This window comes from Topomyia yanbarensis, chromosome 3 (assembly GCF_030247195.1).
Source record: "Topomyia yanbarensis strain Yona2022 chromosome 3, ASM3024719v1, whole genome shotgun sequence".
Lineage (NCBI taxonomy): Eukaryota > Metazoa > Arthropoda > Insecta > Diptera > Culicidae > Topomyia > Topomyia yanbarensis.
Genome location: NC_080672.1, coordinates 207385530 through 207412640, shown reverse-complemented (window position 1 = coordinate 207412640; position 27111 = coordinate 207385530). Strand labels below are relative to the sequence as shown.

General features: G+C 34.4%; 2 protein-coding genes across 3 annotated transcripts in view; both read right to left on the bottom strand.

The window, feature by feature from the left end:
• Positions 1-301: 301 nt before the first annotated feature.
• The window catches only part of LOC131689266 (uncharacterized), a 169544-nt gene continuing 142734 nt past the window's right edge, over positions 302-27111 (bottom strand). For both annotated transcript variants that reach the window (XM_058974230.1, XM_058974231.1), the window contains exon 2: positions 302-16434. The gene's annotated coding sequence lies outside the window, so the exon portion shown is untranslated. The remainder of the gene's footprint in view (positions 16435-27111) is intronic.
• LOC131689268 (voltage-gated potassium channel subunit beta-2) overlaps positions 24720-27111 on the bottom strand; it is a 1724569-nt gene continuing 1722177 nt past the window's right edge. The window contains exon 10 of the mRNA XM_058974250.1: positions 24720-25155. Within this exon, the coding sequence (XP_058830233.1) occupies positions 25054-25155 (102 nt within the window). The 3' untranslated portion in view covers positions 24720-25053. The remainder of the gene's footprint in view (positions 25156-27111) is intronic.

The following is a 27111-nucleotide window of genomic DNA, read 5'->3' as shown; positions in this document are numbered from 1 at the left end:
ATTCATAAACCGAACACAAATGTAAAGTTTCGTTCGAATCGACGATGGTCATATTTTGCGGTCGGCCGGTTTCTCATGGAATCCCTCAGGACAGATACTCAGACTTGATAAACTGTATACTCATCGCAAGTAAGGAATATAATTTAAAGTCCAATAACTCGTAATGGGGGGGAAAGGGGCGGGGAGGTGTAAAGGTTTCAGCGTGAAAAAAAACACTTTTTGCGCATTTTTTGGAACTTTGCGTGAAGCGAATCGATCAAAAATTTTATACATTATACTAAATCATTTCAAGAACATGCTGTAATTTTTCTATTCACAAATATCGACAAACGACTCGGTGACGAAACTTTTTGTAGAACGTCTCTGGAAAAAACATGATTTGCGGTGTTACCTGCCTATCAAAAACTACTTAACCGATTTCTTTCAAACTTTTCATACACATCCTATGTTAAAAATACTGACACCTACGTTGAGTATTTGTAATAATTTTTCATTCAAGGGGGTTTTTACTCACAAAAAGACAGAATTTTTCGTGAAAACTAGTAATTTTTACTTAAAGTGAGTAAAAAACCTCCTTAATTGAGCAATCTAAAATTTTGTATTCAGAAGAATTTTAGTAAGTAACGCGAGTCATGTTTTGGTTAGAAAATTTTAGTTCTACCTGTAACCGCATAGAGGACGCCAATCCTATCTTTTCATATAAAGGAGATAGAATATCGAGATGTTCAAAAGAATTATTGCAAAATCCCTGTTCTACAACTTTGTGGAAGACACCTAATCTCTATCTCTTTCCGTTGAAAAGTTAGTGTTGGCGCGGTAAAATGTGGAACTAAAATTTTCCAACCAAAGCATGACTCGTATTACTTGCTATAATTCTTTTGAACATACTATTGACCTAAACCTAACGATTATTTCACAAAAATGTTAGTTCGTGTGAATCGAGTGCTGATACACAACCATGCACTGCTAGGCCCCATGCAAAACTGAGTCAGACATTACTTCATTAAAATTTTGATAACTTCTTTTAACTAAGCCAGATTTACTAGGAGTCTTCGACAAAGTTGTAGGCAATTAAATTATATATCCTCTTTTCACTTACAGTGATAATACGATGTATACAGTACCACCTAGCGGCGAAAATGCGAGTTAGTGGGTTTTCTTCATGTAAATTGTCGAAAAATCCGATACAAACTTCAGGCACGTTGGTCCTGTAGCTAGACTTGTCCAATTTACTTCAAATTTGGAACAAATAGTCCTGGTGGGACTAGAAATCGACTCAGGCATGGGCCGTTAGGGTCATTTTTTTTCCTGTCACTCTACTGTGGCCCCAAATGGTTACATGGGATGAGTATACAATTGCTCTCAGTGACCTTACACTCACATGTAGTTTTCCTTTTAAAACTTTCAATGTGAGAATTCCTCTTCGCGAGGAATAGCTGTCTGGCTGGATGGAGCGACAACTTGAAGAATACGTAGTTTTTTATACTGACTGTTCTTTGTTGGAGGACCGAGCCGTACTTACCGTATTCCAAGCAGAAATCTTTGCGATTCTATGTGGCGTAAAATCAGAACTTCAACAGGGAATTTGCGGTGAAAGAATCTATTTTTGCTCTGACAGTCAAGCTGCCCTAAAAGCACTTAGTTCGGCAGATTCGGGATCGAAATTAGTAATCTCATGTCAAACTTAAATCGAAGAACTTAACTTTTCAAATGCTATCCTTCTATGGGTACCCAGTTATTCCGGTATTACTGGACATGAAAGGGCGGACGAATTGGCTAGAGCTGGTACTGCGACTGACTTCGTTGGTCCAGAACCAGTTTTACCACTGCCGATAAGTTGGATAAAGCACAAGATTCGCTCTTGGGCTGCATCCGAACATGCTAACCATTGGCGTAGCTTGCAAACTTGCGTTCAAACAAAGACTTTTCTGCCGGATGTCAGTCTGAAAATGTCAAAGAATTTGTTGCATTTTTCCAATGACAATTGCAGTATTCTAGTCAGGGCCCTGACTGAACATTGCAAACTCAATTAACGCATGGCTACTATTCAGCGCGCTGAGTATTATTCATGTGATCTTTGTGAATCCGATTACGGAACATGATATCATTTGATATGCAACTGCCCTGTAGTAATGCAATTACGTATCCGGATTTTTGGTTCTCCATACATAGATGAACCTATGTACAGAGAGCTGCTAGAAATCTCAAACCAAATCAATGGGAAAGCGTAAAAATGGCCCATAAAATAGACATACAAACGAATTATTGCTAATGCTCTGTTAATAAAATATCTAAATTCCTCAATCAATGCATTGTGGTGGGAAAACTGAATTTTCTTAAAGAGGTTATATATTGTACTGAGCCAAAAAAATCGGAATTTTTTTTGAATCGATTTGAAGTTTATACTTTACTCATATTTCCAACGCGACTGAGAGCTAAGAAATCAACGCTTTTTCTTGAAAAGGGCGATACCAGCAGTGACACCATTCAAAGAGAATCAACAGTGAATATTTCCAGACTTGGTTTTATATCCAATTTAAGAACTATTGTGTTTTTTACATCCTAGATTGCATGATTCAGTGATCGAAACCCAAAACTTCATAAAGTATTTGAAATTATTAAATTAAAATTTAATTTTGCTATTGAAATTGACAAAATGATAGTATCGCCCCTTTGGCGATTGTTTACTTTTTCGGTTCCACCTATCAGCATTGAAGTATCGCCCATACGTTTTTTTTATAATAACTACCCTTTTACACCACCGCACCGATTTCGTCCGGGTTTTTTCAATGGCGATCATTGTTACTATTTACAGCTGGTATCAGCTTGATAATCCTAAAATAATACGAAAAAGACATTTTCGCCTCTAAACTGCTAGCAAAAAAGTATCGCCCTGATTGTTTGCATGAAGCGTGGAGGGCGAAACTTTAAATAAACAAACAAAAATACAGTTTCGCCTGTTGTATTTTTTGCTATAGTTTAAGAAAGCAATATCGTAAAATCCAAATTTTTAGGTTAATTTGTTGCGTTTCAAAGCCCTCATTCGCATGTATGAAAAAAAGCCTTATGTTTAAATTTGTAAGTATCGCCCTTTTCACATAAAGCGTTGAAATGAAATCGCAGCTCCTGATATCACGCTATCTCAGCAAAGTTCCACATTTTACTTCGATATCGACTTTTTCTAAAGGTGACTTCCCAGTAGTATCCTTGATTTGAATTATTATCGCTAATCCTAATGCCAAAGAACAAATAAAAACCTCTCGAAAACGAACCGTTTGGGAAAATCATCATCATTACTGGAATTTTCATTTTCACGAATCTTTTCGATAACCTTCCGTCACTTGCGTTAATGCACTGGGTGCACAATGCTCTGAAAATCTAGCGAAATCGTCTTAGGGCACCAGCGGGTGTAATTCAGAGCTATCTGCGCGGCGAGTTAAATCTGTTAAGAATACTAAAAATTAATTTCTATTCCATATTTTTCAGTTCAGCAATTCGAGAGATCGTGCTCACCGCAAGCCATGAAAAATAGACTACGTTGTGAAGCGATGGTCACTATTTATTAACATTTTAACGACATTCAATTAGCTAGAGATTACTGGGTAGCGAAAGTTATGAAAATTAGAGCCATAGTACTCAAGTGAGAGCAAGGATGTGAAGGCTTAATATCGTACGGGCTTAATCTTTGTCTTCTGTTAATGAGGGTCGAGCTTAGGCAGTATAACTACGAGTTCACTAACATGTGTCCTAGTAATGACAGACGTGTCCATCTTTACCGATCCGATGGACACGTTTATCATTATCAGGACACATGTTAGTGAACTCGGGTGATTCGTAGTTATACTGCCTAAGCTCGACCCTCATTAACAGAAGACAAAGATTAAGCCCGTACGATATTAAGCCTGTTCTAATGACCCTGCCACTTCTAGTTTTCCGATCTGTTTACTTCACATCCTTGCTCTCACTTGAGTACTATGGCTCTAATTTTCATAACTTTCCCTACCCAGTAATCTCTAGCTAATTGAATGTCGTTAAAATGTTTCTTTTTTACATTTTAACGACATTCAATTAGCTAGACTATGTGACTAACATAGTCGAAATAAAAAAGTAAAAAACTATTTATTAAAAAATCACAGTTAAATAAAAAATAAAACTATTAAAAAATTTCAAATAGTTTATAATTTTCACAAACTTATTAGGAAAAATTGTTTAATAAGCTTTCGCAATATTGTGTAGGAAAAAAGCTGAAAATTTCAATATTTTCTCTATCTGCAACATACAAACCCTTAAGGATACCAATCAATTGGTATACGAATTGGTATAGGTTCGCCAAATTTTGGAAGAAGTATATAAAATACCCCTTGAAAACTACCTAAAAATTGTTGTAGTTCGATGCAATAAAAAATCCCCAAAAATGAAATGTACCTATTAATGTGAAACACAGTGAATAATACATACAATAAAGACCCATTTTTATCAGTCTCATGGTGTATTTTAGGCTGACAAAATGGGGACATTGACTAAATCGGGCAATTTTTTTTTCTTTATAATAAACTGAAGCTGTAAAATATTCTTCCCGTCCCTTGATGTAGTCTGATAACTATATCTGGTTATGATGAACTTTTTATTTTTGCATATTTCCATCTTCATGATAAGGAAAACATGCTCAAGAAAGGATTTACTCGAATTCAGTCTTGTTCGTCTGCTAGAGCCCATCAAACATATGTGCATATTTGGCTGATAAAATCGGGGTTCAATGTATTATAACAGATATTCAGCATTCGAAGAAGTTTCTTGTGAACAAGTGTAGAACGACTTTATTTCTACTTACTTGAAGTCAGCGGCGTAGCCAGAAATTCGGTTTGGTGGGGGTTTGGTGAAAATCGATCATACTGTCCAAACGGTATAATTCCAAAACCGTAATTTTTGAAGTTTTAAAATAATGCAGAATTAATTTTTCAGAAAATAGTAACAGAGTTCGCGTCTTTAGCGAATTTGTTGAGACTTTATTGTAGTCATGAATATTAACCTGAGAAAATTCACCATAAATACTTCTTGGACGATATACCGTCAAAATTATTTTATCAAATGATGCGCTGTTTAACGTTTGTAAAACTCATCGAAGATACTAAACCTCCGAAATTGGCGGTTTCAAAATGATGCTATCTTTACCTTAAATTACAGTTTTCGAACATTTGACCTATACATATAATTGGTCATACAACAAAAATCAAATGCTCATCAAAATCGATCAGGATCTGCTAGAGGCGAATGGAAATCGCATTTTTCATGAATTTTTCTCTACATTCGGAAAGTGTTATCCTCGTTATTAATCATATTACGTTTTCGCCTCAACTCGACGCATTCCCAAAATAAAAACCTTTTTTAATCTACCTAGTGGTGCAATTGTGCTTTTCTCATTTGTCCAGACTACGATTCCATGGCTGGTTATGTTCAATACAATGGTGGAAATTAATATTACATGTCCAGGACGATTTGCACATACATACAATGGATCGACAGCCACGATCTTGAGATACTATGTGATACTGAAACATCGCTTGAACCCAGCGGCGGATCATGGAGAAAGATCCGGGAGGTCCGGGTCCTACCGAAAATTTACAACTTGTTAAGAAATTTTAAACTAGTTTTAATTTTAAAGTACCAACCCCTCACTGCATACTCCCACCGGGCCGGTATGATTGACGATTTTTAGAGTGATTGCATAACCTTTCTATATGAGAAAGGCAAAAATGTAGCAAAGTCAAAAAAAGTCAATTTTTGTCAAACATTTTTTTTTGAGTTTACATCAAATCTCAATGTTTCATGCATTTTAAAGTCATTTGGCATCAAAAATACAAATTTGATTTTGAAAAATTTGCATTTCAGTTGATATGGGAATTTGCTGTGTGATTGCACTCTTCAACTCGTAACTCCGGAACCGGAAGTCCAATCAATAAAAAAAATCAATAGCAGCCGATGGGAAGGTTGGAACCTTTCATTTGAGACTAACTTTGTGCAAATCGGTGCAGCCATCTCTGAGAAACAGAGGTCACATTTTTTTCCATATACACACATACACACACATACATACACACAGACATTTTCCGATCTCGACGAACTGAGTCGATTGGCATATGACACTCGGCCCTCCGGGTCGGGATTAGATTGACAAATTTTGGAGTGAATGAGAAAGGCAAAAACATTTTTAGCAAATGTTGAAAGTTATGTATTTTTTTGGTGAGCAGTTCTATGTTTCATAGACATTAAATCAATTTTAACTTCGCTTCCTATTAAATAAAGACCCTTATTACAGTACATCTCTACAAAAGCGAGCTCAATTTGAAAAGAAATCTAAGGGTTATGATTGATTACAGTACTCTGGAATATTCTATTGGAATGTTTTCAGGTAGGAATTTGATATTGATGCTATTAGACAACTGTGAAATCAAGACCAATAGATCAGTTACATATCAGGACCCTATTTCGACAATTTATCAAAAGTCCTCATGATGTTTACAACAACAGGTTACCAATGTACGGATCAGATAATTGTTATTGTAATATTGAATTAAATCAGTCAGCATCAATAAATTTTCAACTTCAATCCAATATTTTTTTTTGGTGGGGTGGGGGGAGGTGGTTTGCATGGTGTTAAACCCCAAAACCTTCTCTTGGCTACGCCGTTGCTTGGAGTTATTTATTTCGCTTTTCATTTTCCGATATGTTTCAGATCGATCCGATGGTTATAAATTAGAAAAATTGCAGTCAGCAGGTTCGCACAAATGAACATTTTTGCACTGATAATACTGGTCTACAAAATCAGAAAAAAAATTTGGTGCATGGTTGTGATAGTAGTTTTTAGGGTAAATCGGGTGCGCTGAGTTCAAAAATGACCATAGTTTTTCCCGCCGTGCTTCTGTTTTTGAGATTTCTCCATAAATTTGATTTTTTTTTGTCGTCAGTGTTAAAATTTTTTTCTAAATTTTTCGAATTTGCAAACTGTATCAAATCTATTATTAAAAGGTACTACAAACACCTAACAAATATTTGGGATTCTGGAAAGGCATAATGAATACTGTCAATTGCGAAAAAACCATGTGCAAACAAAATAAAATGCCCCTTTTTTAAGAAAATTTGACATTTTGCAAAATTCAAAATGCTGCTATTTCAAAAGTTCTCAGTGGATTTCGATCAACAATAGCTGTATTTGTAGCTGTAAGCGTCTTCTTTCACACAAAAAAAAAGTTCAAGCTAAACAGACGGAAATCGTCTGACTTCTGATCAATTTACCCAATTGAAGAAAATCTTTAAAATCAACGCTTTTTGATATTACTACGGACACGACAAAAACTTCAGAAAATCTATTAAAAATAAATGTTTTTTTATAGACTTCGATGCTCTGGATATAAATTAAAAGTCATAAAGTAGTTTTATTATCACATTTCAAAATAACCTAAAAATATTTCATTTTATAATAGTTATACTATAAACAAAAATACGGAGATCAAGAGTTAGAAAGAGACAGCGAATAGATTTGGGCATACTCAATCTGAATATGAAGTCATAGTTTTGTTACTTTTGGTCAACTTACATAACCTAACTCAATTATATGTTCAATGACGTTTGCGAATGAATAGAAACGATCAGTGATCACAGAATATATTTTATTTTATATATGAAAATTTTAATATCATATCAATATAGCAAATTAAACTTTTTTTTATTGGAGACGAACCACTGCGACCAGTATTTAGATCTATTCTGGTATGCCCCTTCTTTAATCTAAGTGTACTATCTACTATGACATATCACTATTCATGAGTGATTGCCATTATTGAGATACACACTCTTTCCAGTTGGGCACACCACTTCGTATGAAGTTTATTACCTGCTTGGGATTTACAATCCAAATATCAAAAGGCTTCAATGTTTTTTTTACCGAGGACTCTTAGTCTGCGTTGAATCAATGCAAAGCATTCACAGAGCAGATGCTCTGATGTTTCACTTTCAGATCCGCAGACGCGGCATGTATCGTTAGTAAGCTTACCATTTTTTTAAGATGATATTTACTCGGACAGTGTCTGGTAAGTAGTCCTGTCATGACACATAGTTCTTTTGACATTAAAAATGTCTTACTCCACTATCTGGGGCTAGGTGTCATTCTAAAATCTAAACTATCTCCCATGTAACGAAACTATGTAAGGTTTGCACGCTTATAACTCCGATATTACTAGATGGATTTTAATCATTCATACACCAACCGATTCAGAAACACCTAACTTAAATATTGGTAATAATTTAATATCTCCCCAATAAAAGTAGACTTTTGGAAATTGGTAAAATTAAAAAGTTCACAAAAAACGGGAAAAATAACATTCGTGAGGCAGATTTCTCAGACACAGCCGTCAAAAGAGGGCAGCTTAGTTGCTCAATGAAACACGAAAAGTCATAAATAGAAGCAACGCATGTCCGTTTAAATCAGTTGTTGCTCTTATCCCACACGAGCAACGTCGTCTCCGGGCGATGCAATAAGCGCTATCGATTTTCGGTAACGTTGGCATTTGCACACACTCGCACCTAAGTGACTAAACCATATACGGTTAGTTTATAAATAGAGGTGACGCGTACCCGTTTGAATCAGTTTTTGTTCTTATGTCGAACGGGAAAGATCATGGCTGCAGCGTCTGGACACTATAATAAGCGGTAGACGCTATGCATTTTCGGCAGCGGTGGCCGTGTGCGGATTTGTCGGGTACCAGCATGGTGTCACAGAATGATTTGCAAAGTGGGTGGGCGGGGTGGTTTGGATTTAATTCAATACGGTGTGTGCTGCTTAAGAGTGTTGCGTTTGAAAAAAATATATTTATTTTTATGCATGCGTGTGCGTTGTAACTTGTTAATCCATGTTTACGGCGCTTTGTAGCTGCGTAGGGTAAAGAGCCTATTGGTTTTCATGTTTCATATTTCGGTTATATGTTTTTTATCAGTAAGGCATCTGACAACGTGCTTCTGTAGTTATTGCACTGTTCAGCAGCGTAGTATTTTATACAGGAGGGTACACTCAGGTTTTTTACGCGGATTTTGAAATTTACGCGGTTTTCATAAACGCGTTTTTTTTGAAATTGACGCGGTTTTCATTTACACGGCCAATATCCCCTGCGTGAAAAATCTGAGTGTAATTGCATCGGAAACAATTACATTCCCAGCAGAACTTTTTGTTTTCTAATTTCAAACACTTTTGTTTCGTACTGCACGCAACGGAAAATTTTAAAACAGAACTTACCGTCCCAGCAGCAGTTGAAGCGGGTGTTCTTTTTCGATTCAAATTCAAGCCATGTCTTAAGCGTTACTGGACTTAAAATTGTTTTCCCAGTTTATCCAGTCAGAATATCTGTCCTACCCTATGTATTTAAAACACAGTTCTAATTGCCTTTTAAAGTATACAACAAATAGAACGGTTGGGTATACTAATTTAAATTTTAAAATAAATATGTTTTAAATTATGAAACAAACCGCTGTACTGAAGATATAATTATGTCAGTCCTATTATCACATAAAACACCTATATAACATAAAACGCTGCAGAATTGGTTTAATAATACAATGTTTACACTACAGAGTTATAACACGTTTTAATAATTAGCAACAAGAAAAATGTCACCAAGATAGCATAAAAACCTGTTTTAACTGGTAGTGCGAACGTTGCATAACAATGTAATTTATCAAATAATTTCATTTTTCCACCACTAATCGATCAAGAAATACTTAAACTTAATATTGTTTACTTAAGTTCATTAGTACATTATTGAAAATTTAAATGGAAAATGAAATTTCCTATTTCATGGAGAATCTGTATATTTCCGTTGGCGAGCGTGGGCTTCCTCATCACAGCTTTCAATATGGAACTTTTCTTTTGAATATATTTTCTGGACAGACCAGCCTATTTTTACTAGATGGATCAGCCAAATAATGCCAATCACCTAGTGAGATACTTGATTAATTAATAGATTACCGTTAAAAGACCTTCAATAAATTATGTTTTGATGGGGAGGGTATATAGCAAATTGTAACATATGAAAACAGGCGAGTGAACAAGAACGTGAGTCGATATGTGTGATAGATAAAATTCATTTGCACGCTCTTGAAAAAAGCTACATTTTTAATGTCACCGTGGTCGTGTCCTGTACACAACCCTTTAATTTTTTGTTTAGTCTAAGCAACTCCAGACTTTTTTTTCTCGTTGGGTGAGATAAATTTCTTTGATTGTCGTAGCCCAGGTGTGATACTCTAATAGCCGTAAGCTCAAACGCGTACTAACTATATTTAAACCGGACTAACTTTTAAACCGGCCTAAACTATTTTGTAAGCTTTAACCCAACGATGCTGTCATTTATATGGCAGCGTTCTGATCTGCGATACACGACAATGTTAAAAAACAACAAATTCATGTTAAGAAAATGAGTAAATTAAACAACATGGAGAATTGTTTTTCATTCCGATATTTTCTTGCAGTAAAATAGCTTTTCTTCGTCATATGTCTCGTTCCATAGCGTGTGAGAACAATTTTGTCACCATGTAATTGAAATGTTTCTGAACTTAAAACTTTAACTTGGTGGATAGTTTATAGTTGGCCGATAATGTACAGCTTTTTGTAGTGACATAATATTTAATGCACAAAAGAAAATAAGTTTGAAGTGGTTGAACAAAAGAGATTATAACTACTAGAGGGAGCAAAGCGCTACTGTCTCCATGTATTCACGGACTGAAACATGGGGTCTCGCTCTAGCATATTGTATCCCATTATTTTGACAGGTTTAAACCCGGGCAATATGTGTAAAACTAATGGGCCTAGCATATGTAAGAGCGAGATGATAAATTTTCAATGTTAACAGCGACATGCGACCTCTAGTAGTTATAATCCCTTTGGGTTGAACCATCGTTTGTAACTGGTGCCATGATAGTTATGTTAAACTTTGATTAAAAAATTGGTTGAAATATTTCAATTTGAATTCAAAATTAACTGTGAATATCATTATAACTGAACACGATACCTGTCGACACGGGGGGAGAATATTTATATTCGTTTCAAGCTAATTTTCACAAGTTTGGAATAAATATCAATTACAAATAAAAGTTGGATCACACTCCGCGAATTAAAATTGTGCAAGTTTTTTTTTCAGCGAAGCTTAAATAAAAAGTAAACAAAGGTCAAACAAAAAAATAAACTTTGACAGAATGATCACAAGTGTTATATTTCATATTGTTGATTGCATATTTCTGTAATGCATCAATGCAGATTGGAACGATTTTATTTGCTAACAACGATTCTACGATTTTATAAATAAACAGAAATGAAAGTTTTGAGCATCCTAGTAATATATTTTTACGAACGCCGTTGCGTTCGCAATCAATTATAAAATATTTTTATTTGGATGTTTTATGTGAGTTTATTCATATAGGAAAAATGCGTATATTTAAAATCTTTTATTTAATATTTGCTTAGGGTATTTATAGAGTTACTTTGTAAGCAGTTAACATTCTGATTCAATTTGTGAACTGGTAGTGAAAATAAGGAAATTTATAAAATAGTGCATTTTACGATCTACATCCGATTGTCATTTATTTGGATCTATCCAATGAAAAATAAACTTTTTTTCGTTATTCACTTTCTTTAATGTGACATACGACAGATATATGGGTAATAAGTCGTGATAACATGTTATTGATTTATATTAAGGAATAAAATAATCCCACTTATTCTCACAGCGATATGTAAAAAAAAGAATCAAAACAATTCTTATTGCAGTTTTGATTCGAACTCGCAAAAAAAACTTTGATCTGAATATGAGATAATCGATTCGATTTATCCAAATGCTCTCCTGTAACTCTTCGATGAGCAATTGGAATCAAGCGTGTAGAGAGATGGACAGAACAGAGAAATCAAAAGTACAGGTAAATATAGTTCGACGGTGATTGTCTTTCCTACCTGTTAAAACTGGCTTATTTATTGCCATTTTTATTGCGAGCAAAGAGAGTCATATTCATCCAGAAGAAAGCCGAAAAGAGGATTGAAAATAACGAAGTATGCGCAAGAGGAGCATGTGATATTTTTGTCTTTTTCCGGTAACATGATGCTGCCATTTGCATTACTGCGTTCCGATCGGCAGTACACGGCAATGTTAAAAACCGTACAATGAGGGTAAAAGAAAATTCACTGTTTATGCCATTTAATAGTCTGACGTATTTATATTTAGTTAAAATAATTTTGGAATCCTTGATTTAGCTTAAACAAAGTAACATTAGAATTATTTAAGATTCAAGTGGCTAATACTACGTTCACACAACAAGTAAAAACGTGTTTTAACGCTATCTCGATGACATTTTTCTTGTTGCTAATTATTATAACATGTTTTAACTCTGTAGTGTGAACATGGTTTACAACGTTATTTCACTATTTTGTTAATAATGGTGCATACTATCGTGAACGTTATAAAGTTGTATTGTTAGTCTTTAGCCACTCCAAGGATAGAAAAAGCTTCACTAACATTATATTTAGTAGTCAGACAGTTCAGCCAAATCTGACTATTTCAAATTAAATCAAATGCTTAAGAACAATAATGGAAGCTTACCTTTTTGGGAAACGTTTGTATTAGTTGCTGTTCTGCTGCACATGAAAAAGCCAAAAACAATTATTTATTTGCTTCAGATAATTATGTGGCCATTGGAAAAGAAATCTGACATTTTAGCCTGGTGGGGCTTATTATACCATCCTACCCAACTACTCCACTAACCATGAATATAGAATTTGGCAGACCTCATTTGCTGAAAATTAAGTAATTCAAATTATCAGCACGATTACCTAATCAATCCTGAAATACCAAAAGTTCAGTAATTGAGCTGAGAATTTGACAACTTCAAAAACTGATTTTCAACGAAGTAAATCTGTCAAATGGGTTAAATCCAAATTGCTGAGCTTTCAACATCTTGGATTGCTAAAACGTTCAATTCAACGAGATTTTGCGACGTTGTGCGAAAATTGAGAAAACTTCAAATCCCGGTTACAAAATAATAAATTACAATTAATTATTTCCTATAGTCTGCAATCTGTCTGATAATCAATTGACAGATATAACTTAACCCTTGAATGCGCAATGTTGTTTTAAAACAACATTGCGAAAACCATCTTAAAATTTTCAGAGTAACGTAGTAATGCTGAGAAACAATTTTCAGAAAATTTGAAAAAAATTGCTTTGCGCCTTTAAGGGTTAACAAATTGAACCTGACACTTGATGCAGACAGTGAATCTTCAGGAGGCACCTCGACAAAATGCGGTGTAAACCGTAACTCAAAATTTCCTGGACCAATCGTACTGAATTTTGCACAGTTTTTCTTCTTTACATCATTGCCCAGATAACTACAAAAGGTTTTCGCAAAATGCTTGATATTCTTATTTTTTCAATAGCATTTTCATCATTTTTTAGCATTAATCGGACTTTGGCTTCAAAGGGCTACGAAAAGTTCGAAAATCAACCAAGAAATAAAAGCTCCATTAGTTACTTGTGGAGTGATGTTAAAAACAACTATGCAAATGTATCAACGATTGGTCCAGCAGATTTTGAGTTATGGTGTACACCGCAAAACCAGTTTTCGACGTGGCACCTGACTGAATAGATAAATAATCTTTGCATCGAAAAAAGATTAAGGAATCCAATTTTTTGCCGATAATACTTTACACAACCCCCTTAAGTTCCGATTTAGGCGATTCTTCCACATTCGACTTTTTGTGTCATTTTTTCAAGTCATTTGCCCAGTCTCAACTTTCACAACTTCTTTCAAACCCTGTGCATTTCTGTTCTATCAGATTGTTTGCCGTCATAGTGTTACTTAGGTTGTATGGCATGGCTTTATTTGAAATCTTTTATTTAATCTTAGTTTGGATTCTTTCGAAAGCAGTAAAAATATAAGAAAACATTCACTTGCTTATTGTGTTCTTTGTGAGAAGAGTAGAAGAAGTAGAAAAGGGTACACATTGTGATTATATATTCTTTTCTTTTCATCTAGTTAAACTAACTAAAAAAATGTGGGTAAATTAAACAGCTTCAGTCATTTTGATAGCCATAAGTAAACTAACAAACGAAAACAATTTTTATTTAATGCAGCTCTGCACCCAATTATAAAATTTCGTTCTACGGTCAGTTTCAAAATGATTCGACTTCTGCTAACCTGTAATATAACTCTTCGACATGGCATTTTCAAATGAGCGTGCAGCACCTTATGGATAGGACGATAAAAAATATCAAAAAAATGACATTTAAAACTCAATTATACCTGTTTTTCGTACGGGATAAAACTTGCTTACTTGCCCTCATATGGTTTGTGTGCAACATGGGCCATAATATTGCACATAAAGGTCGAAAAGTTGATTCAAATTATTGAGATGTATGCAAGAGGAATATGGCGCCCCTTTACCCTGTTTTCATTTGGCTTCAGGATGCAGCCATGTCTGCAATGACAGGTACTAACGTGTTAGACCGGACTAAACTCAGGCCTAAAATCAAAGATAGTACCGTGCGGCGGTTCCAAATAGCTTCAAGCTTACCGCTATAATTGTTCTTTATAGCTGTGATTTCCCACTTTTCAATTCCATTTTGAGGGCACTCGATGAGAACCCACAGAATGGTTCTGGGTCGATAAAATTAGTGGAAGACCCTCTTCTTGCTAGCTCATCGGCTTTTTCGTTCCCTGCAACGTCACTATGTCCTGGAAACCAGTATAAATTAACATGGGTTTTCTCCGCCAATTGTGGAACCCTTAATGCGTTGAGCGCAGCCTGACTATCTAAGAAAATGCAGATATTTGGGTACCGTTATTTTCTTTTCAGACATACGTAAGTGCATTCTAGAATGGCATATATTTCTGTTTGAAACACTGTCGGCGGATTTGGATCATTCTTACGCTGTCTCCGTGAAGACGCCATATTTCTCATTGAATCAATTCTGTTTCGGTGAGCTAGGCATAAAGTACTGGATAAATGCAATATATAAATACCTGTTCGTATTTACTTCTCGCACATCCCAAGAAATATGCAGGCAACAAACTCAAACGGTATAACAAATGAAACATCAAGAACTATAGATCTGAACTGCCAAAAGCCTTCGATCGTAATAGAGTGAGGTGCAAAAATTGCTGTCTATCACAAAAAAAAATATTTAAGGTTATGTTAAATGTGGTCATAAAACTTCTTTGACTTTTAATTTATATCCAGAGCAACGAATTCTATAAAAAGAAATTTATTTTCAATAGATTTTCCGAAGTTTTTGTCGTGTCTGTAGTAATACCAAAAAGAGTTGATTTTGAAGATTTTCTTCAATTATGTAAATTGATCAGAACTCTGACAATTTTCATCTGTTTAGCTTGAACTTTTTTTTGAAAGAAGAGGCTTACAGCTACTAATAAAGCTATCTTTGATAGAAATCCGTTGAGAACTTTTGAAATGGCAGCATTTTGAATTTTGCAAAATGTCAAATTTTCGTAAAAAGGGGCGTTTTATTTTTGTTTACTCATGGTTTTTTCGAATTTGGCAGTATTCAATATACCTTTCCAGATATCCAAATATTTGTCAGATGTTTGTAGTACCTTTTAATAACAGATTTGATACAGTTTGTAAATTCGAAAAATTTAGAAAAAAAATTTAACACTGACTAGTAAAAAATAACAAATTAATGGAGAAATCTCAAAAACAGGAGCACGGCGGTGAAAACTATGGCCATTTTTGAACTCAGCGCATCCGATTTACCCTAAAAACTACTATCGCAACCCTGCACCAAAATGGCTGTCGACCAATGGAAGTTATCAAGTTCTTTCCAGACAACTTGGAAGTGTTCGGTGATTATTTCTAGCGGTTCTAGATAGAAAAATGAAATACAAAATTCGTTTTGTCGAAATAATGTTTAGCTTATTTCAATGGATATAGTAATGAACAATAAATAGGCGACAAAGAGTAATCCACAAACAACAAGCCATAACTTTTAAAGTATTCAGAATAGATATTTGATATCTTCAGTAAAGTTATTCGTAAAAGTAAGAGCTACAAAATTTGCTGAAGGCATCATTTCGATATAATCACTTCCAAGAAAATTTGTGAAAATATCTCGCTCATAGGGGGATTAATCAGCAAAAGCACAATACCAAAAGAAACCTAAGCCGTTAATAAGCCGTTTTGGCGTTAATAATAGATTACATGTTTTTGGTCATATTTCTGGCAATGGGAAATGATAAAAATCTTTCGTCCGCATTTAATGTTAAATATCTCTTGTGATAATAGTCCGATTTCAACAATCTATAGCTTGTTCGAAAGGTATTCGTATAAGCTGCCTAAAAATATATAAAGTGTTAATCTGTGTTGTCAATTTCGACAGATATTTTAAAAAACTGCAAAAAACGCCATTTTTGCACATTCAAACATTCATAACATAAACATTCAAACATTCATAAGATAAACATCAGAATCAAAAAGAAATTAATAGCGTTCTTACTGTTCGATAGGTCTTTCTTTTAAAATTGGTTTGGATAAGATCGGTTCAGCCATTGCTGAGAAACACGAATGAGAGTTTGTCCTTTACATACACACACAGACACACACACAGACACTGTCCCAAATCGTCGAGCTGAGTCGATTGGTATATAAGACTCGGCCCTCCGGGCCTCGGAAAAAATCTTGAAAGTTTGGGCGAATTCTATAAATTTCTTTTATAAGAAATGTAAAAGGTATGTAACTCCTTAACTATTTTGCGTAAAAAGGGCCTTTTTGGGGGTGACAATCTTTAGTACATACTTTATATGCCAAACGTGTATTTCTACCAGTTTTTACCATACGTAAAACTTCAAACAATTTCAAATATGAAGTAGGTTGATCGTAGCTATTAAGTGTAATCTAAAAGATTTTTTTTGCGTAACCCCAGATGACGGTACTCAAAGAAAATCATGGTTTTAGGTTGAACTGTATGATATGATATGTAGATCGGTTTTTCATGCATCTGGGTTATCTTCCCGCGCAAAATCGAACATTAAAATTACAACAAGTAGAAATCATATTTTGATAATAGCATCAAATTGAAATCTTATTTTGCTATCAGTTTTAGATTTTTTAAATATGACATCAAATTTTGATCTCATTTTGCTGTCCTTCTTTCTTAGAAGAATTTTCTATGTTTATATTTCTTTGGTGAAACATCAAAGTGAATACATATTTTGTCATCAAAAAAAATGTCAACATCTTGATGAGGTTTCTATTTACTCTCACTGATAGCAGAATTAGTTTTCTGTTTGATGCCATAGGACAATTTTGCTGCTCTCCATTTTGATCTTTTAACCGTTAAAACGACCAAAACGACAACAACCTGAGTAATCATTTGCCGAATATCACAACATCAAGTTTTCAATTTGTTGTCAGACTCTGCTCGGGTTCACGGCACGATCAAAATGGTTGAATATAGGATGTAAATTCATTTTTATATTTGAAACACTAGTCTTTTTTATTGTTGCGTTTGATTTTCAACATTATCGGTAGTTGAAGATGAGTTGATTTCTTTAATTTTGCAATAGTCCGTCTGTATATATGCTAACACAACATAGAATATAATAGCAGAGCAAAGGATCCGTACTTGTGAGACAGTTATTAGAAATTACTACTGAATATGTGAAAAACGTAGAACGGTTCATTGAGAAATTGAAAACCACAATAAAATATAGCTGAGGGATTGTATGACTAGTTGGGGTTTTATGGGTCGGGCCAATATTAGACTGTGATCAAAGTATGAAAACATTTCGTTTTACATGAATTGTATTTTGTACAATAGCTTACTTTTGTACTCAGTATTTATATCGTTAGTTATATCATAATTGGCGTCTTAAAAATATTTTTATCTATGCGTGTTATATATTTACACTATCACCGAGTTATCATCTAAAAATCTAATTATTCTAGAAGATGCACTTTCGGCATTGCTAGAAGATTACTAATATTCAATCCATTATTTTATTATCTCGTTTATTATGACTTAAATTAATTGAATAACATTTGTTCTGTTTATTACTCAATCATGCAAATAGGTCGAAGTATTATTGCAATTGTTTGTATTTGTTTTTAGTTTAGTTTTTATAGATGTTCTTCGCTTTATAAAATGTTGTTGCCTAACTTTTGTGTTAGTTGAGATTTATTAACACAGCGATACACGCGTCCACAAATTGCCTCTACGGCTGTATTGTATATCCCCAAAACCTACATAGATGCTCAGTATGTGGGTGCTATTATAATGAGCATAACGTAGGGGAAACCGAGGAGATTTGAAACAGAGGAGAGTTGAATCAGTGCCCATTACTAGTGAAACAGTACCGTTAGGGATGAAACAGTAATGCATTTGTTTTACTTATATCGTGCCCACAAACCCTCCAATACACGCCAACTACGTTAAATGAGTGGATGAGTATTTACGGTAAACACACAACAATGAGCAAAGGTAAGTTTTCGTTATTTTCTTCAAATTGGTATAAATAGGATATTAAGTGATGTTCGATCATGAAAATATTACTATTATGTAATCTACGAGTCTACATTTATGAATCGTATGCATTTCTTTCTGTCATTGCGATGTATAAATTATAAATTGTGGATCAAGCCTTACTTCTCGATCTAGGAGAGTTGAAACACTTTGTTTCAACTCTCTTCGATGATGAACTTCTAGTCTTATGGTATTGTTATAATCACATTAACGCCCTGAACAAATAATAATAATCAAGATTCTTCTGTTCTGCATTGCCAACAATGATCAACGTTGTAAAAGTACCACTGGTCATATCAACCATTTTAATGAATGTAGAATGTTCGAGGGGAAGTGGTTGAAAAATATTACATAACTAAATATATGGAAAACGGGTAGCAAATTTCTTGATTTTACAGTGGTTAGGTAAAGTATCTTACCGTTATTACTGTTGGGATAAGTGCAAAAATTGCTCCTTTGGAACTAAAATCTAACATTAATTTTCAAAACAAGCGTCAGTTTATACATAGAATACACTGTGAGAAATAATGATAAGAATGCTTGTCATTTTAAGGAATTATCTTAGTGTGAACGATTCAAAATGACACAATTGTAGTGTTTGATGCTTCAGAAAGCGTTTCGATAATATTTAATGTAATTGGTTACTTGTTTCAACTCATATTCATTGCTGTTTCAACTTACCTCGGTATGAGGAGAGTTGAAACAAAGAGAACACTGTTACAAAAATCAATATATTGATGCTTTGTTATTGATTTGTACCAATTATTCTGATGTCATTTGATAAAGCATGAACAGAAGTAAGAAATTTCAAAATAAGAAATCATCGAATGGCAGTTTATGTCGATTTATCTAACAAAAACAAAAAAAAATTGTTTCAACCCTCCTCGGTCTCCCCTACAATGTAAGTAAAATTTCCACAGGTCTATACCAACTTACAGTCACATTACTATAACTCATCTACTATTGTGGGTGGGCATAGCGTAGTTGATAAATCGTTTGCCATGTACGCAGCTCACCTGGGTTTGAGTCCCGACCCTGCACATAAGGTTAGATATTTTTCTATGAGATTTTTTCTAACCCGAAGAGGCGAATGACCTTAAGGTTAAAACCTCTATAATCTAGAAAAAATCTACCTATGTTTGAAAAAATGACGTAAGCCGGGCTTTTGTTTTATTTTTTTATGCTTCTGAGCTCGCTAAACATAATCCGCATCTTGCAGTGAAATTGCTTTGAAAAAATTATCCGAATTGGCCTTTTATAACGCAAAAAACAAGGTGACGTAAACGCCATTCGGTCCAGTTTAAGTTTTTCTACTCCAGGTTAAAAAACATTTAATTTACTGAACTAAAAGGCAAGGAAAATATAACATTTTGCACTGCAACATCAACACATAGGAGTATTTGACTGAAAAAACTGGCCGAATTTCAAATTTCCAAAAACTGTTACCAAGGGCATTATAGGGTAAGGTGGGAAAAATCCGATCATTGGGTAAACCCGACCCTCCTCTGTTATCGAAAGTCGGAAGCACTACGCGAACTAATATCAATGTTGTCGTGTAGAGCATCCAAAATAATCGTAATGGTGGTATGACAGCATTTTATTAGTCTACAATCAGATACTCAAACGACAAAAAGTGTGTTTTTGATTTGATTTTTGTGCATCATTTACTACAGGATATTTCTGATTGTTAAAGTGATTGCATAAAAAATGTGAGTGGATTTAAATTCTTTGAATAAAGTCCTACAAAGTGCATAGATGAATGATCAAACGGGAATATTTTTACGTGCTATTGCTCCTGATTTTGACAATTTAAGATTGACATTGAATTCCATTTTCTTCATATTACAATTCAATAACATAACATTCATTGATTTATCATTGAAAAACCATACAATTTGGGTAATATCTGTACTAAATTAATCAAAAACTTAGGCGGTCGTGTTTACCCCACCATTTTTTAAAACAGCAAAAATGAACTTTTTCGTAAAACGCTGGTATCTCAAAATTTTTATAAGGTTAGAATAAAATGCTATACATAAAAAGTTGTCCAGAAGTCTAACCTTTGATTTGGTTTATAGAACGCCTTCATCAGATGTACAATGAGCAATTTACAGCCAAAACCATTTACTAGGTCGGATTTGTCGCTCACTACCCTACTTGGCAACACTGTTAACTGACAAAGGTGGAGATTTTTTTAATTCTGCTTGGCTGATTACAAGTTGCGCGTGGAAACAAAACATTGGTGATTCGAATTCTTCCGACTGAAATATCCTATACTTTAATAAACAGGGGCTAGGGTCATATTTTGGCGTTGACTCATATATTATAAAGAATATAAATTTTATTAGAAACAAAGAAAAAAATCCGCTGTTTTCCCACTTTTCAAAATTGAAAAAGTTCATGTTCCCAATCAGTCCCAGTGAAAACTCTTATACCCTGATTAAGCTTAAACCAACAGCAGTGGTGCTAGAAAAAATGAATATTCAGAGCATCAATCGGTTTCTGCTTAATAACTTTTTCTTAAGCGTCAGGTCATTTCGTGGTTTTCGAGAGTTTATTTCTTTGTTAAATTTTCTATAAAAGCCATATAATGATTTATTTTTAGGAAGTCATGGGCGACTCCTGGAGGAATTATTTTGTAAAAGTTAATTTTCCCATGCAAAATCACATGTAAACTTTAAACAGTGGGCGCAAAAACATAGTTTCACCGATCGAGCTAAGAATTTGCACAGTTGTTCTAGGCCTTAAATGGCACCTGAAAAGTTGCTCGGAGCTGGAATCTAATTTTTGTCCCACCCTAATATACATATAGGGCATTCCACGCAAAATTCGCCACAATTTTTTTTTAGCCCAGATCAATTTTTTTCTCGGTTTAGTAGTCAAAAATATTCGACACGTATTTTTTTATTTCTACATAGTAGGCGAGACTTTCGAGATTTTTTGTTTAATTTCACCATTTGAAAAAAAAAAACCTACTTTTTTCAATCGCTAGTACTGTCAAAAGTAAAGAAGGTACCACAAAGTGTCCAAAGCATGAAATGTGCGCCTTTTTCATGGCTTTCGTATGAAGTATATTAATACTTACTCAACGTGGAAAATATTGAAAAGTTTTAAACATATCTATTTTTTCAAACTTGGACATGATTTTTTTTCTTTTTTTATTGTATGAAATAGGAAAAACATTTTTCTTGATGTCATGAAAATTTGGGAGTGGGCAATTAAATACTTACGAAGATATGAATTTTTCAATCGCGCCTTGCGCGCGAAAAACGTACCGCCACGCGCTTCGCTCGTACTCAGGTTTGACTGTATGAGATTTTACACACTACCGCGTTGTGTAAAACACACTTGCAATTAACTTCATTATTAATTAGAAATAAATAAAAATAAACAATAATAATTATTCAACGGATTGACTTGATTTTTTATGAGGATGCATAATATGTGTAGCCAGTCGATGAACCACGGAAAACTGAATAAAAAAATTCTCTCATTATTTTTAAGAAAAGTAAGTGAATTTTACATAAAAATATCAGATTTTTCGGATTTTATAAGGCTATTCCATATTACAAAATTCAAACCATTTTATAATTTTTTTTTGTTCAACGAGTAAATAATAGTCCAAGTTTTAAAAATCTTATTGAATTTCATGTTTCAGTCAATTTTATCAAGAGTTATCATATTCGCCGTAGCGCTCCTCGGCGTGGAAATGGTTGGACGTCTACTCTTGGAACGCTTGTGTGGTTCTGTGCGACTGCAATTTTTTCTCGTACATAATGAATGTATAAATAAACCCTAACATTACAAAAGAGGTTCATTGCTGCTTTACCTTCAGAATCGTAAACCAAAATCACTTTTGGTTTAAGCACTTTACATCAGACGGCCCCCTAAAGGAAAACATACACAGCTAATGCGTTATGTTTGTTTTAGATTATTATTGTTTTATACTCAATTTTTTAGTTGATTTTACAATATAAAACGATTGGGAATATCGTTGCATGAGATAATTTTTAAAATGATTAAAGTATGATATTTGTATTCTGGCGATAAATGATTGCTGAAGAGAGATTCTTGGATTTCTGCAAAAATGTTGAGCGAACGCTTTTTAAGTTTCTGGCGCTTTTTAAATCTTGTTTTCAGTTTAGTTACCTATCGTTTCTACGTCGTACTCTTAACTCCGTTCTTTTTGAAAACCTTAAATTTTTGCATTTATTTTTCTGATGGTGTTCGTCAACATTTTAAAAATGTGAAACGTTGTACTAATTTTTTTCACCAAAAATCTGACTGCATTCACCCCACACAGTGACATTTTCGCACAACAGCCCATGGAAAAGGTGCTGGCGACGAAGACATTATTTGTCGAGCCAGTTTACAAATGATCAATGATGATCAAATGTGGACCGCAACTGAGTCGTACGATGTGGCAAGGAAAGCTTCTTTGTCACGCAATGTTTCAAGTTCAAATCTCAGAATAACATAGGAAACGTGCCAATCGAACCAATTTATTCTGATGAGAAAAATCCACAGAATTGTTTCGAAAAATGCCATACCTGGACCACAATCATTTCACTATGTTGAGACGAACGTGGACTTCAAATTAAAACTGAAGATCTTTTCTTCTGGCGACACTTTTGAATGATTAAGACAATATAAATCTGAAATTAAACATACATCTAAATGCAATAAACAGTAAAGTTAATCGCAAGTGTGTTTTACACAACGCGCTGGTGGGTAAAACTTCATAACCCAAGTCTCAGTACGAGCGAAGCGCGTGGCGGTACGTTATTCGCGCACAATGCGCTATTGAAAAATTCATATCTCCGTAAATATTTAATTCCCCACTCCCAAATTTTTATGGCATCAAGAAAAATGATTTTCCTATTTTACACAACAAAAAAAAAAAGAAAAAAGATCATGTCCAAGTTTAAAAAAAATAGATTTGCTTTAAACTTTTCAATATTTTCCATAAAACCAATACGTTGAGTAAGTATTAATATACTTCATCCAAAAGCTGCGGAAAATGCGCACATTTCATGTCTTGGGCATTTTTTGGTATCTTCTTTAGTTTTAACAGTACGAGCGATTGAAAAAGTAGTTTTTTTTTCAAATGGTGAAATTCAACACAAAAAATCTCCAAAGTCTCGCCTACTATGTTGAAACAAAAAAATACATGTCGAATATTTTTGACTACTAAACCGAGAAAAAAATTGAGCTGGGCAAAAAATTTATATATATATATATATATATATATATATATATATATATATATATATATATATATATATATATATATATATATATATATATATATATATATATATATATATATATATATATATATATATATATATATATATATATATATATATATATATATATATATATATATATATATATATATATATATATATATATATATATATATATATATATATATATATTTATATATACACCATGCACCACCTCAATACACCATGCTAATACGTCGATTTCTTGCGCCTCCCCTAGAAATACCGCCTTGTGATATACTGCGCCCGATTTTACCTTCACTTCCTTTACGTTCACGAGCTTTTCGAAGCATATCTGATGTACTAGGCTTGCGACTTTCTAACGCTGATCCACAAGATGATTGTTGAACACTGCCTTGTCGATTGCTACTAGTATTCATTAATATGTCAGTTGTAGATGAACGGCGGATATTTTTTGCGCTTACTGAAAGGTAAGGCGAACTACTGTGCGGAGATGGTAACATTTCTAGGTAATTGGTTTGTGTGCTTAAATATTGAGAGTCTATGGTATCACAGCTTCTGCGGTGCTGTGAGTCCCCTGGTGATTGATTATATGTAAGAAGTAATTTCCGTGAATCGTCATTTTCAACAGATTCTACTTTAAGGTAAGGTGCTCGCAAAATACAGTTACTTCTCTGATCTGACGATGGTTCGTTGTGACATTTTCCGTTACTACTCTTGTGACCTTTAAATGACGAGTAAATAGATTTCAAGCCTATATCCAATGATTTAAAACTAATTAAACTTGAATTCCGCCAAATTTTAATTTTGTTATTCTTAGTTTTTCCGTTCTGCTCACTTGCGCTGACTGTTGCAGTATCAATTGACTTATTGCGATCTAATTGGTGTGCATTCATATTATCATTTAGAGTATTATTATCGAATTTTTCAGTATTAGTTAGGTGGCTATCTAAGCAAGAAGTGGGTAAAAGTGAAATCTCCAAATTACTATTGGACTCGGATACTTTCACATATTTAACTGCATCCTTGTTACAAGAGGTTTTAGGATTATCAAAACATTTTACAGATTTTGATGAAAATTTGTTGCTTTCTAAATTCCCCTGTTGTCACTGAATTTCACAAAAGCTGATTTTTTGTGATTCTTTCTGATCGTCACCTATGCACATATCTTCCTCTTTCGGCGATTCTGCCTCACAAGGTACACCAGCTGAACTAGGTGGACCCGGAGGGCATGCTGATTGTCACCGAAGCGCAAGAGTAGAAATCGGAGGTGGTCTTATAGGTTTATTATCCAAAATGCGTTCGATTTCCAACATAACACCCGTTGATAGCCGTGGTAATAGCTGAAAGAAAAATGGAAATTTTGAAAAAAATACTTAGAAGATAAAGTGAGCGAAATTTTCAAAACAGAATCAAGGTTCTATAGAAAATTGGACACCATTGAAAACGAACAAAAACTGTTTTTTTCATCACATTTACTAAATTTATATGAAAATCAAACGCCCCGTTTCTAAAATATTCTTGATACACTGATTGATTTCACAAGCATTTAGTATTCGAATCGGTGATGTTTTGTTTTTATTCAGTTCGTTTATTTAATAAGCACAAATGCGTTAGCTTGGCGGTGCCAAATTCTTTATTTTTACATTTTGAATATCTTAAAACTAAGAGGTTACAATGAACTAATATTTTTTAATATTGAGAGGAACATTTTTACAACTATCTTAAACTAAAAATATGATTCGATATACAAGATTGAACAATAATTATTTTTTTTCAATTTTTTTTACAGTTATCTTAAGGCTAGGAATGTAGATTAATGTACAAGAAGGGTAACAAACTTTTATGAGAAATTTCACAGCTATCTTAAAACTAGGAATACAATTAGATATACAAGATGGAAAATGAAAAAAAAAAGTGAAAAGGTTCAAGGCTATCTTAAAACTAGGAATATAAAACAAATTGGTTTTTGTAACAGCAGCAGGAGTTGTATCAGGAACAGGGGGAGTTCGATGACAGGGAAAGAAGAACAAAACTTGCAACTTTCAGGAAAAGAGAAGAAATCGACCATCGACCTGCTCTCGCTTTGACTTCATTTTTTGCAGGCGTGGTAAAGGTGACGGCAGTAAAGTAGTGGCACTCTGGTGCTCCAAAAGAAAGGACAGGGAACTTCTAAAAACTAGAAATAAAGGATATGGGCTATATTGGGATATATGTCGTTTTAATAAAAAGGTAGATGAGAGACATATAGGGATGATCGCGACTTGTCAGGATTTCCCGAACTGGAACATCGGGCGATCTACCTCGGGCCCGGAGGGAATCCTTGAACTGTGATCTGGCGCCACAATACCCGGCGCACACCCAGACAACGTGAGCCCAATATGCAGAAAATGCGTGTAGTGGTTGGACATAAGCCGTATGAAATCCCGACCCAAATCTACCCCCCTGAACCAAGGCTTCGTTGATACCTTCGGGATAATCGAATGTAACCCTCGTCCAAGTTCCCCATTACTCCACGAGTTTTGTCAACTGCGAGTGTCTTCTGATGACAAATACTGAAAAATTCGTTGAAGCAAATTGGTCTTTCTTAGATGTCACCTTCTAATGCGCCCACCTTTGCTAAAGAGTCGGCCTTTTCATTACCCGGAATAGAGCAAAGAGAGGGGACCCAAACCAAGATAATCTGATAAGATTTTTCAGATAACATGCGCAGACACTCCCGTATCTTCCCCAGGAAATACGGGAATTGCTTTTTAGGCTTCACCGCACGAAGAGCCTCGATAGAGCTGAGGCTGTCCGAAATGATGAAGTAGTGATCTTTGGGCAGAGTTTCGATGATGCCAAGGGTGTACTGAATAGCAGCTATTTCTGCGACGTAAACTGAAGCGGGATCATTGAGCTTGAATGAAGCGGTGATAGTATTATTGAAGATACCGAATTCAGTAGACCCATCGAGATTTGATCTATCAGTGCAGAACAATTTTTCACAGTCGACACTGCGCTCACTCGACAGTAACCTTTTGAATGCGATATTCGTCCATATTTTCCTCCACGCGATGCCGGGTTGATTTTGTTCCACTCTTGGTGGCGCAATTTGTTCCAGATAGAAACGATGTATTTGATCGCTCGAAGGGGATTGTTGAAGATGGTGTGGAAGCAGAGGAACTTGTTGCGAAAGGAGTTTGAGACATGGGATTTCAACGGGGGCAGGAATATTTTGATAAATTAAATTGGGATGCTTTAATCACAATTAAATTGGGATGCTTTAATCACAATTTAAAACTTCACAGATGATATGG